Consider the following 12,998-nt stretch of genomic DNA (forward strand, 5'->3'; position numbering starts at 1 on the left):
GAGGTCAGATAAAAGCTTTGCAGTTACCCAACATCTCTCTGTAACACGCTTTTACATTCCCCTCGATCTGCATGTCCGTACTCCAACCCCATGACGGGCAAACCCTGACCTCCTCACACGTGCCTTGCCCTGCTTATCTCAATCCCTGCTTCTGTTTCTAACCTTCTAACCCTCTCCCTCCCATCTCCTCCTCTCCTCTCCGTCCCTCCTCGTGTCCTCCTGCTCCCAGATCCTGATCGAGCTGGAGACGGCCGCCCTGGATGACCTTCCTCACTGGTACAAGCTGCAGAGCCATGACGTTTCCTCCCTGCCTCTTCCCCAGCCCTCGCCCTACCTGCCGCGCAGACACCTGCATGGAGACAGCCCCAGCAAGAAACTGCAGAGTATGCGTGCAAAAAAAAAAACACCAACAAAATGGCTTTTCCTTTGTGTGTGTTTGTGTGTGTGTGTGTGTGCGCGCGTCTGAGTGTGTGCGTGTGTGTGCGCCTGCGTGTGTGTGCGCCTGCGTGTGTGTGTGTGTGTGTGTGTGTGTGTGTGTGTGTGTGTGTGTGTGCGCGTCTGAGTGTGTGTGTGTGTGTGTGCGCCTGCTTGTGTGTGTGTGTGTGCGCGTCTGAGTGTGTGTGTGTGTGTGTGTGTGTGTGTGCGTGAGAGAGAGAGAGATTGAGAGAGAGAGAGATTCGGCGAGAGTGAGCGAGAGAGAAAACACAATATGTAGCACAAGAAAATGTATTTTGTAACTCTCCCTACGTACCGACCTGTTTTTACTCCTGCAAACCGTTCCGTGAGCTTGTATCTTCTGTGCGGTACGGCAACTGAACAGTGGATCTTTCAGCCTCAATATGTACTGTATGTGTTTATGTCTGCGTCTGTGTGTGTGTGTGTGTGTGTGTGTGTGTGTGTGTGTGTGCGCGTGTGTGTGTATGCAGGGTCCCATCGCATCATTGATACTGAGTTTGATGATGGTTTATCGGTAGTTTCTAAAGGTGGGTGGGGGGCATGTTTTACTGACCACTGGCTGGTAGTTGACGCAGTGGCCCAGCACTGGGTGAGAGCGACACCTCTACTCCCCACCCTCCCCCAGCCCTCCCCAAATCCCTTCTTCTTGATCTACTACCACATCCCTCTCTCTGGGAAAAAAAAAAAAAAATGACACGCACGCTTAAATTTCTCTCCCTCTGTGTGTGCCGTGCATTATCAGCACTAGCTCGCGACCAAATATCAAATATGGATCATTTCTCCCCAAACTAATCTCTAATCTCAAACTAATCTCAAGCTACAGACACGGCTGTCGTCAATCGTCCACCTCATCGGCCGTGTTAGCATTAGCATGCTACGACCAGGTAGCCGTCCCCGTCTCCCCTCCCTCCCCCACTAACGTCCTCGTTCCCTTGGGGCTGAAGCTTCCATCCCTCCCCTCTCCTCCTCTGCTGGGCTGGTAGAAACACTGGAGTAGAACGGCTTGGTTTCCGCACTGAGGGCATGGTAGACCGTAGCAGAGCTGCTCACCGCCATTTCACTGACTCCCCACTGCCCACCCCCCCACCCCCCACCACCGCATGCTCTGGGCCGCGCCCGACACGCTCTCCCCCTCCGCAGGGGGGCAGAGAAGGGGGCGCGGTGCGTTGACAAAGGCTGGGTTTGTCTGTCGCTCTGGCTCGTAGGATATCACTGGGCGAGGAGAGGGTAACAATGCCATTTTGGAAAAAATGGCATTCCCTGCTTTGAGGGATGTCACATGGTTGCAGTGGCGTCACGTGATCAGTGGCGTCACGTGATCAGTGGCGTCACGTGATCAGTGATGCCACGCAATCAGTGGGATCCCAGGATTAGAGTGGTATCGTATGAGAAGAGGCCAGATGTGGGCCCTGTTGTATATGCAAACACTTTACACACATTTGGCCTTGGAAACACTTGGGCTAGCTGATTAGAATTCCTCTACAGGCGATATCCCGTTCGCAAGCGACGCCGCCGCCACGCGGTGCCTCTCGTCTTTTACGGCCGATTCCACAAAAAGAGTTTGCACATAGCAACAGGCCCGCCGTTTGCCATGGCAACCCGGGCATCGCTAAACCGCCCTGCCGACAGACGGCTCCCGGCGCCCGTGGGAAACATCCGGCGGCGATGTTTGTGCCGTCCCAGGCAGCGTGGCGGCGCCTGGCGGGGGGGCCACACTGGGCTCCGGTGGTCCAGGGCTGCGTCAGTGGGTCGGCCACGGGTTGCACCAGCATGGTGGGGTGCAACCCGCCCTCTGACCCCGGTGCTAAGGCCCCCACCGCTGCACACTCTGACGCACTGCCCGGAACAAGGCTGGGGCCCAGCACTCAACTAACTGTGTGTGTGTGTGTGTGTGTGTGTGAATGTGTGTGTGTGTGTGTGTGTGTGTGTGTGTGCGCGTGTGTGTGTGTTTGGTTGTATGCGTGTGTGCTTGCGTATGCGTGCTTTTGTGTGTGTGTGTGTGTGTGTGTGTGTACGTGTGCTTGTTCTTGTTTTTGTGTGTGCTTGCGTGTGTGCGTGCTTTTCTGTGTGTGTGTGTGTGTGCGCACTTGTGTCTGTGTACGTGCGTGCGTGCGTGCTTGTGTGTGTGTGTGGGCACTTGTGCGTGCTTCTGTGCGTGTGTGCTTGTGTGCGTGTGTGTGTGTGTGTGTGCGTGTGTGTGTGTGTGTGTGTGTGCAGGTGCGGAGCGCAGCTCCAGGGAGCGTGAGAGGGGCGGCAGCACCCTGGAGGTCCCGGAGCAGCAGAGACCCCCGCAGCACCGCTCCCGCTCCGTCTCCCCCCACCGAGAGGACTCCTGCAAGGCCCGGTCCAGGCCCGCACACGTACCCATGCAGAGGTGGGCTGTCTGTCTGTCTGTGTCTGCCTGTCTGCCTGTCTGTCTGTCTGGCTGGCTGGCTGGCTGGCTGGCTGGCTGGCTGTCTCTATCTCTGTCTGTCTGTCTGGCTGGCTGGCTGGCTGGCTGGCTGGCTGGCTGGCTGTCTCTATCGCTGGCTGGCTGGCTGGCTGGCTGGCTGGCTGGCTGGCTGGCTGGCTGGCTGGCTGGCTGGCGCTCTCTCTAAACAGTGCTCACAGTAATACAGTAAACGATACGTGCAGAAAAAGACACAGGAGTCATTGGGTGAACAAAGTGGTATACATTAAGGGGAAGGCAAAGCTATGTTAAACCTCATCCGGCCAGTGGAGAGCGCTTGAAAGGTTGTAGGTTCGGACCCTCGTTTCTGAAATGTACCAGTGAGCTACATGGCTAGTCCCTCCCTGCTCATTCATGACGTCTATCTGCAGAGGAATCACTCAACAGGTGTGGCTGAGTGTCTGCTCCGTGTCTCAGAGTGAGCACGTGAATGTCTGTCTGGGTTTGGCCTCGTCCATCCAACAGGAGCCTGGACGAGATCCACCACAACCGCAACCACTCCCTGTCCCCGGCCCGTTACCACGACGCCCACCTGGAGCGCCAGCGCTCCGGGGACTCGGACTACGAGTACTCCGAGGATAGGTAAGCCCTTACCTGTCTGTCTCTCTGTCTTTCTACCTGCTGTCTGTCCCTCTGTCTCTCTGTCTGTCTGTCTTTCTACCTCCTGTCTGTCTGTCTACCCGACCTGTCTGTCTGTCTGTATGTCTACCATCTGTCTGTCTACTTCCTATTTGTCTGTCTGTCTACCTGCTGTCAATCCTGCCTTCTTTTTGTCCCTCTGTCTCTCTGTCCATCTGTCCGTTGGTCCTACCTGCTGTCTCTCTGTCTTACCTGCTGTGTGTCTTGTCTGTTCATGTCTGTCCTACCTGCTCTCCGTCTGTCTGTCGCACCTGCTGGCTGTCTGTATACCTGGCGTCTGTCTGTCTATCCTACCTACTTTCTGTCTGGTTACCCCCTTTCTGTCTGTCCTACCTGCTGTCTGTCTGGTTACCCCCTTTCTGTCTGTCCTACCTGCTGTCTGTCTGGTTACCCCCTTTCTGTCTGTCCTACCTGCTGTCTGTCTGGTTACCCCCTTTCTGTCTGTCCTACCTGCTGTCTGTCCTACCTGCTGTCTGTCTGGTTACCCCTTTCTGTCTGTCCTACCTGCTGTCTGTCTGGTTACCCCCTTTCTGTCTGTCCTACCTGCTGTCTGTCTGGTTACCCCCTTTCTGTCTGTCCTACCTGCTGTCTGTCCTACCTGCTGTCTGTCTGGTTACCCCTTTCTGTCTGTCCTACCTGCTGTCTGTCTGGTTACCCCCTTTCTGTCTGTCCTACCTGCTGTCTGTCCTACCTGCTGTCTGTCCTACCTGCTGTCTGTCTGCCTGCCGTTGGAGCAGGTCCATGCTGGAGTGCTAGAGGACTAGTCAGGTTAACCACAGTAGAATCAACCTATCAGGGGTCAGACCCAGGGAACAGAAGATCTGTACAGATTAAACATATAATGTTTTATATAATGTAATGAGTGAATACCAATAAAACAGGATGTAGTGGTAAAATACTATTTAAAAAGATGAGCCTGGCTTATTTCTTCATATTTTGACCACTATTAATCTTTCCAAGAACAATTCAGTTTGGTTATTTGGGCTTAATTTTTGATGAAGGTTTAATTGTATGGACTCCAATTTTACTTTGCCTGGATTTGAGAAAAGGCGTTTATAACTGTTAATTTGGCTGTGAGATATTTTGGTTCTGTATTAAAAGTATTCACTTATACTACTACTACTACTACTACTAACAATCAATAACAACAGCCATTTCAGCTCACTTAAAATATATAATATGACCCAAGCGATTTCAGAATTATGATTTCATGATTTCTCTCATTCATGGTGTCCATGTGTGTGTCTGAGTTGCCATCGTCTCATGTTGCGTTCCTGGGTTGTTTTTGATTGGCTGTCATCGCCCATGCTCTATGACAGTGAGGTCCTGGAGACGCACAGGTCTATCCGGGGCGGGAGTGCTGAGTGCCTGCACACAAACAGGTAAAACATAAAATACAAGACGATACCAACCACATGAACGTAGCTGGGGTGAGCACAAGGGGCTGCCTCCCTCGGCCAAACACCCTCCTCCTCCAAAGGGTCACACTGAGCTTAGGTATCCTATAAATATGTCAAACTGAGTTTTTTTTTTTAATGGCGGTGTGTTTTGCTCGGGTGTCTCATAACGAAGCTTACGCAAACGTTATCTCCCCCCCCCCCGCTGTGCAAACACAAAGTTCTATGCTCCGAGAGATATTTTAAGTCACTTAAGAGAGCTTTGTGTGGAGTTATAACAGAGCGCACCTATAAATACACGCTGAACACGGAAGAAGCGCATTTTCCATTATCTCCTGCTTAACAAACACCCCCGGAGCCTCTAAATAAGTTGAATACCCGTTATAATAAACAATACAACACTGACGAAGAGGGGCGGAGCTAAGACGCCTGACCTCAAAGGACACGAAACAAATTCTATTTATTTTCTGCATGGATCTGTTACGGTGGTTTTCACTCAAAGCACTTTATCCACTCTTCTTTTGCTTTACGTTTTGATTTTCTCATTCTCTCCTCGACGTGCATGTGCATCCTAACTCACAAAGCAGGGGCGTGGGTAGACACAGCAGCCACACGTTGCCTCCCAAAATGCCCCTGCTCGTTAACGGTATCCATAAAGGCATTTACAGGTAAGCCCGCGGTCGACCCAAAGACTGTTCCCTCAAAACCCTTACCCCTGGTGGAGTGTACTCTGGGCCCTGACATTAAAGTCTCTCGACACGTCCAATCCCCCCTCTTGTGTTCCACAGTGAGTTGCGTGGCTTGTGTGTGTGTGTGTGTGACAACAATGGCTGGTGTGATTGTGTGTCTGAGTGCTGTGGTCCTGCTGCTGTCGTGGTTGCTATGCTACCAACGTGCGCTTGGTAGCATAGGGCGGTTCTAACCCTGGATATCATGTGTTGCTATCACATGATGATCGGAGGTTGTTTGCACCCAGGAAATGTTGGAGTTTATGAATATGTTGACCTTTGTTTTTCTGTCCGGAGTGAATTGACTTATACTACTACTACAGATACTATTACTAATACTGCTACTACTACTACTAACACTAATACAACTACTAATACTATCACAACTTTCTATAATTCTATATTTGACTACTACTGCTACCAGGATTACTAGTTTACTCGTTCAGCAAAGAGGACAGCAGGAATACATACGATGAGCAATCCCTCAAATCCCAAAAGTAAACGACTGATTGTATTCCGTGCGCTCTAATCCATTGTGTGCCGACCCCTATATCTCTCTCTCTCTCTCTCTCTCTCTCTCTGTCCCTCTCTCTCTCTGTCGCTCACTCTCTCTCTGTCCCTCACTCTCTGTCCCTCACTCTCTAATGTGTGCATTAACCACTGTGAGAGCTACAATAATGTGGATTACATAAGCAGCATTACATGTAATCTCCGGCCATACGTTGCTCTGCAGCGGCAGCATCAGCCCCACTGGTCTCGGGGCAGAGGAAGTGCTCCTATCGGCTCCTTATGTAAGAGTAGACTCCTCCCTGATCGAGGTCATAGGTCACAGGAAGGAAGCATCCGTTGTTAGGGCAGTAGTGCATTCAGATATTAAGACGACATGGATCGGATGATGAAATCAGGGATTCCCCCCCTTCGAGTGACAAACAACCGGACCCTTTGTTTTGCTTTGCTTTTCCCTTCTCATTGTTTGTTTGTATTCACAATTCATCACACAGCTGTTTGTGTTGAACACACAACCTCCCCGTCGGTCCCCTCAAACAAAGGGTAGACGGAACACCCATTCTTGTTTTTACTTCCTACGTGTTGTCACCAGTCCGCACGTGCCACGCCTTTTTGTGCATTATTTTCCCTTGCTTTGCTCTATTTTCTGCATGCCTTTTTCTCGGCCCCCGGCCCGTAGCTCCACGCTGCCCGTGTGCCTAAAGGCCAAGGCGGCAGGGGTGTGTGGTAGGCAGGAGGCTGCTAGCGCCGTCCCGCGCACTCTCCTCCCTCAACGCGTGCTCAGGTTCACTGACGAGGTCTCCGTCAGGTAAGAGCCAGCGCCGCCTCCCCCACACACCACCTCCCCCACCACTGTCCTTGACTCCCCCCCCCCCCCCCACACACACACACACACACTACTGCCGGCGCCACTTCCTGATCCCCTCCCCCGCCTCTATCCCTGGTCCACCCCTGCAGCCTCCCCCCAATACCTGGTCCCTCCCCCCGCCTCCACCACTGTGACCAGCCCTGCCTCCACCACCACCACCACCACCACCACCACCACCACCACCACTACCACCTCCACCACCACACCTGCCTCCACCACCACCACCACCTCCACCACCACCACCACCACCACCACCAGACCCACCTCCACCACCACCACCACCACCTCCACCACCACCACCACCACCACCACCACCACCACCACCTCCCCCACCACCAGACCTGCCTCCACCTCCACCACCTCCACCACCACCACCACCACTAGCCCTGCTGGATTACTACCCGACGCCTGCATCCCTCGACTCTCCCACCCCCAACCCAGCCTCCCCACACCTCCGCCACCACCATCCCTGATCCCACCCCCACTACCTGGTCCGTGCCTCCCCCCAACCAACCACCCACCCCTTCCATCCCCCCCACCCTCCGGGCTTACTGCGGTAAGGCAGAGGCCTCGCCATGCGCAGGCGGCTGCGATGTACTCCAACGGGCGTGGTGGCTGCCGGGGTTCGCAGTAATCCTCGCTGTTCCATGCGTCCGCTCAAAACGGCCGTCCCATGGGAGGCCTCTCCGATTTGGCCGCCAGTACGAGTGATGTCACGTTGAACGGGGGGGGGGGGGAGGGGGAGAGGGAAGGGGGGGAGATGGACCATCTGGCCCGAGACAATGGCAAACCAAAAAAATGACAAAAGAACAAGTATTGGCATTAAAACATGCTTCTTTCTCTCCCCCCGGGGGAGGGGGGGCTGCCATGATGACAAAAAAAGGTTTACATGTATCTGAAGTCTGTGTGTGTGTGTCTCTCTCTTCCTCTCTCTCGTACTCTTTCTCTCTCTCTGTCTCTCGTTTGCTTTTCCCATCCCACCGATACGTCAGCGTTTCACACTAACACACACAGCCCAACCCCACCCCCCATCCGGCACCTCCACCATTCCGCTTAGACCTGGTTCCCATAGCAACCCCCCAGCCTTCCCGTCTGGGCGGACCGGCGCGGTTTGGCCGTGAGCGGTGTCTGCTGATGATCAATGGCTCTCCGGAGCGCGGCGTCCCTGAACCGCCTCGCATCGCTTTGTTATCCCCTCTCACACGCCCCCCCCCCCCTCTACCGCTATGTCGATCTCTATCTATATTTATATATATCTGCCGTTGTACGAAATATACCTTCCCTCCTTTATACTTTCATCTCTACCTCCACCGGTTCTGTTTTACGGTTATTTCATTCACCTCATCCACGATTAACCCTGTGTTCTGCTACTTTGTTTTTATGAACGTATTTCATGAATTGGTTCGAGTCTGCGTTGCTAAATGTTTTCCCTCTCTCCTTCTCTCCGTGTTTGTCCTATCTCTCTCTCGTCTGCGTCGCACAACCTCTCTGCTGCCACCTTGTGGCGGTGCAGTGACCTGCAGCCGTCACTGGACAGAGTGAGGAGCGCCAGCACCACCTGCCTCAGACCAGACAACAACTACCACAACACAGACAGAGACAGGTAAGGATGGGTGTTAGTCTCTCTCTCTCTCTCTCTCTCTCTCTCTCTCTCTCTCTCTCTCTCTCTCTCTCTCTCTCTCTCTCTCTCTCTCTCTCTCTCCTCTCTCTCTCTCTCTCTCTCTCTCTCTCTCTCTCTCTCTCTTCCCCCCCCCCGATACATCACGCTAACACAGGCTACATAACACAATGCTCCTTTCTCACACCCATGGACCCGTTAACAACTTCCCCCCCCCCCCCCTCTGCCTTCTCCTTGGCTCTCCCACCGGGTGACACCACCAGCCTCACCGGGCACCCCCATCCCCCCAGGGGCTCTAACTCTCTGCCCCGGAGGCGACCCCCCAGTCCCAGGATCCTTATAGAGCAGGCATCCCTAGAGGAAGAGAGGTACCAGACCTGCCCCCCCCCCCCCCCCCCCCCAAACGCCGCCCCCATCGTACTCCCCCTCTCGGAGGCTCTGCTCCTCCCCTCCCTCCCCCTCATCCTCACCCCTAAACCCCCCTCCTTGTCACCGTGGTGCTCGCTGGAGTAGCTCTGGAGTAACTCTGGAGTAGGGGGGGGTAGCTAGCTGTGTTGTGCCGACCAGTGCCGCTGCCCCTCTCCTTCTTCCGCTCTCTCCGTGGTCAAAGCGTGTGTCGATCCTGGTCATCCATCTCCCTTCTCTTTTCTGCGGAAACGTTCGCCGCTGAGAGACGCTTTTTTTCCCCCGAGCCCGTCGCTGTATTCGATGTTGTTTTGGGTTCTGCTGTTCGTTCCGTTAGCTGGCGGTGGCTCCCACTGCATCGCTGAGTGTGCTTCAGGTGTTCCGATCTCTCATGCGCATTTTACAGCCATCATGAGCTCATTCATTACTCTCTATTATGTTTTTGTGCATTACCTCGTCTCCATTATCGTGTGTGTGTGTGTGTGTGTGTGTGTGTGTGTGTGTGTGTGTGTGTGTGTGTGTGTGTGTGTGTGTGTGTGTGTTTGTGCCCCACCCCACTCTCTCCATCTCGGTGCATACCCTGTCCACTACAGCAGGCAGGCAGCCAATGGCTCTCAGCCAAACGGCCACAGAAGCAGCAAGAAAGTCCTGGAGGGGGACAGGTAAGATTCACCCATTCATTCATTCACTGTAAAGCCTTCACAGGTACACCAGCCTTTTTTTTCACTCGCTCATTCACTTGCTCATATTCATACAAACATGCTGTTCATGCACTCACACATAAACTCGGTCACTCACTCACTCACGCACGCACGCACGCACGCACGCACGTACTCACTTTTTCATATTCATGCACACACAAACACACACACACAAACACACACTCAATCGCTCGCTCGCTCACTCAGTCACTCACTAACTCACTCATTGTGGCCTGCGACTGGGTGTGAGACCACTGCTTAGTGTACATTAATTCTAGTGTGTGGAGGTTGCTTGGCCACCTCTATGCGTGTCCTCGTGTGCTGGGCGTGTGATTCCTCCCCTCGCCGCTCCTCAGTGTTACTGTTGTACTTTGGGAACCTAGCTCTGGGTTAGATAGACATCTTACCTGCTTTGATTATTTTTTTATCAATGTAATTGATCATTATTTCCTTCAGTTGTATTCATTTGATATCTTTATTATTTATTCATTTATTCTATTTTATTTTACAATAGTTATTTCATGATATTTGTTTATTTCTAATAGTTTATTTTTTCATTGTCTCTTCATGATATTTCTAATGTTTTATTTTCCAAAAGTTTACTCATGATATCTGTCTATTTCTAGTATTTTATTTTCTTATAGTTTCTTCATGATATTTCTAATATGTTATTTTCGAATAGTTTCCTCATGATATTAATTCATTTCCAACAGTTTCTTCATGGTATTAATTTCTACCATTTCTGTTTTTTTCGTTCCGGTTTCACTCCCCTTTGGTTGTTATGTCGTTGATTTTGTCTCCTCCTCTGATCTGGTGTGGTCTGGTCTGGGCCGGTCTGTGGCGGTCCGCTCCGTGCGACCCTCCAGCCGTATCCAGCCCACCTCCATCTTGAGGGCCAGTAGGGGGAGAGAGGGACTGCTGAGGCCCTTTGGCCAGCCGCCTCTGGCCACGTCCTGTCCTAGCTCGCCGCGGCTCGACAGGTGCATGCTCACGACCGAACTGCCACCCCCGCCCCCGCCTTCGGCTCGTCCCTCGTCCCTCTTCCTCTTCCTCCACTCCACCTCACCCGTTGGAGAATGGCCACGCGTGTGTCTTCGTCCTCGTAGTTGAGATATCGTACATTCAATGGCTGCTTTAGGGAAGTCTCTTCGTAATGTCTGCCGGTGTGATCGATTGTAGTTTGGTCTGTTGGACTTTCTTTTTCGTTCATGATAGTTAGTACTCCAACTGATATTGCAGTAAATCCAGAGATATAAAGACATCACTCTTGAGACCAGATCCGTGCATCAGGTCTATATATGTGCTTCTTTACAGCAAGGGAATTACAAGACCTTGAATTACAATACGTGTAAGGAAAACGGAAAACTAATGGGTCTTATCCCTTATCGCAGTGGTTCTCAATCTATGCGCTGTCAAGTGGTAAGCAGAGGAATTAGAAGAGGCCTGCGCTACTGTGTTTTGTTATATTTTATAACATCTGTCATAATGGTGGTACTTGGGGAGACAAATATTTTCTGTGGTGGTACGCGGTATAAAAAGTTTGAGAACCACTGCCTCATAGTACATATTTATTATTACCGGAATAACTCCCACGCATCTGAACATGTACTGGTGGATTATTGGCTCGATTTTGGTTGTGTTTTCCTAGAGGCTTTCCATGTATCCTATTATTTATTTTCTATATTTTGCTGCATGTCTGTCTCTCTCTCTCCCACCAGAGCGAACTCCCACGGCAGCCCCTGCTCTCCTACAGAGTCGCCCTCGTCAGGTCGCAGGGGGAGGAAGCTGCCCCAGCTCCCTGCCAAGAGCAGCAGCATCGAGCAAGGTGCTCGTCTCGTCAGTGTGTGTGTGTGTGTGTGTGTGTGTGTGTGTGTGTGTGAGAGAGTGATGATAATGTGTTTTTGTGTGTGTGTGTTTGAGTGTATGTGTACGTGAGAGAGTGATGATGATGTGTGTGTGTGTGTGTGTGTGAGTGTGTTTGTCCCTGTATGTTCAGACATATGAAAGAATGACCTCTCCATTCCAAGCCTTCCTGCAGCCATTTTGTCCAGTGCTCATCTTACCATCCTTTTCCTTCTCTCTCTCTCCTTCACGTCATTTCTCTGGTTCTCTTGGTAAATCTACTCGTCCATGAAGAACCTGTAGCTATTAAACCAGGTAACGTCATAAGTGATTCGCTGATTATTTAAAACTCGGTGTATGTGCCACATATCACGTGCCTAGTGACTTTACTTTCGCAGAGCCAATGTTTTCCTCACGATGCATGTTACCTCACATCCTGCAGTATTAAAATCCAATTATCACACGTATGTGGGCAGATAAGTAACTGAGATATGCAATCGTATGCGAAAACAACCTTCAAAGTCTGAGCGGGGTTTCTAAGATGTCCACATCTCTCGATGCCAGTGGTCTATCTCTACCACGACACAACCAGTCATTAGATAGTATTCTGTCACTATTAATGTTTGCTCCCTGTTTGGCACAAAGTTGGCCCCCTAGTGGTAGGAACGCTTTTCTGCATCTTCATCTCACCACCGCTGGCCTTGTGTTTCACTGAACTGAGATCATTGTCACTGAGATCTATCAGTTCATCTAATGATGTCTCTCTGTCTGTCTGTCTGTCTGTGTGTCTCTCTCTCTCTCTCTCTCTCTCTCTCTCTCTCTCTCTCTCTCTCTCTCTCTCTCTCTCTCTCTCTCTCTCTCTCTCTCTCTCTCTCTCTCTCTCTCTCTCTCTCTCTCTCTCTCTCTCTCTCTCTCAGCCCTTGCGGCGGAGGAGCGAGCCCGACTGGTGAAGATGAAAGTACATTCCTACCGGCCCTCGGCCCCCCCTGGCCCCGAGACGGACCTCAAGACCAAACGCGAGGTCAGGGTCAAGATACACCCTCCTTACTTTGGGATTTATGATTTCATTTGGATTTTGAACTCAGCAAAGCTAAGCATCAGTACAATAATGCTGAGAGCAACGGGGTAAAGTAAAGTCTAGTGTAATAAGCCTTGAACCTTTTGGACAGCACAGTGGAAGTTGTAACATTATGCGTTGGCCAGAACTCTATGGTCAGTAAGGGCTCTCATGTTAGACTAACATTACTTGGTTTCACTAAGAACTCTGTGTTAGAATAAGAACTCTGTTTCACTGATTGCTCTAGGTTAGAATAAGAACTCTGGGTTTCCCAGACAGAGCCCCTGAATCCATCATTGGCTAAAAACCATCTGCTTTCCTCCTCTCCAAT

At 51.5% G+C, this 12,998-nt stretch overlaps 1 protein-coding gene across 1 annotated transcript in view; it reads left to right on the top strand.

Moving 5' to 3' along the window:
- rims1b (regulating synaptic membrane exocytosis 1b) overlaps positions 1-12,998 on the top strand; it is a gene marked incomplete at both ends in the record, with an annotated part of 56,921 nt that overhangs the window by 33,073 nt on the left and 10,850 nt on the right. The window contains 13 exons of the mRNA XM_079730069.1: positions 230-383; positions 927-983; positions 2,674-2,830; positions 3,371-3,487; positions 4,864-4,926; positions 5,529-5,609; positions 6,856-6,984; positions 8,558-8,647; positions 8,953-9,030; positions 9,661-9,729; positions 10,635-10,748; positions 11,487-11,593; positions 12,528-12,631. Of these exons, the coding sequence (XP_079586195.1) occupies positions 230-383; positions 927-983; positions 2,674-2,830; positions 3,371-3,487; positions 4,864-4,926; positions 5,529-5,609; positions 6,856-6,984; positions 8,558-8,647; positions 8,953-9,030; positions 9,661-9,729; positions 10,635-10,748; positions 11,487-11,593; positions 12,528-12,631 (1,320 nt within the window). The remainder of the gene's footprint in view (positions 1-229; positions 384-926; positions 984-2,673; positions 2,831-3,370; positions 3,488-4,863; positions 4,927-5,528; positions 5,610-6,855; positions 6,985-8,557; positions 8,648-8,952; positions 9,031-9,660; positions 9,730-10,634; positions 10,749-11,486; positions 11,594-12,527; positions 12,632-12,998) is intronic.

The sequence above is a fragment of the Pollachius pollachius genome (assembly GCF_949987615.1).
Source record: "Pollachius pollachius genome assembly, chromosome: 2".
In the NCBI taxonomy this organism is placed as follows: Eukaryota; Metazoa; Chordata; class Actinopteri; order Gadiformes; family Gadidae; genus Pollachius; species Pollachius pollachius.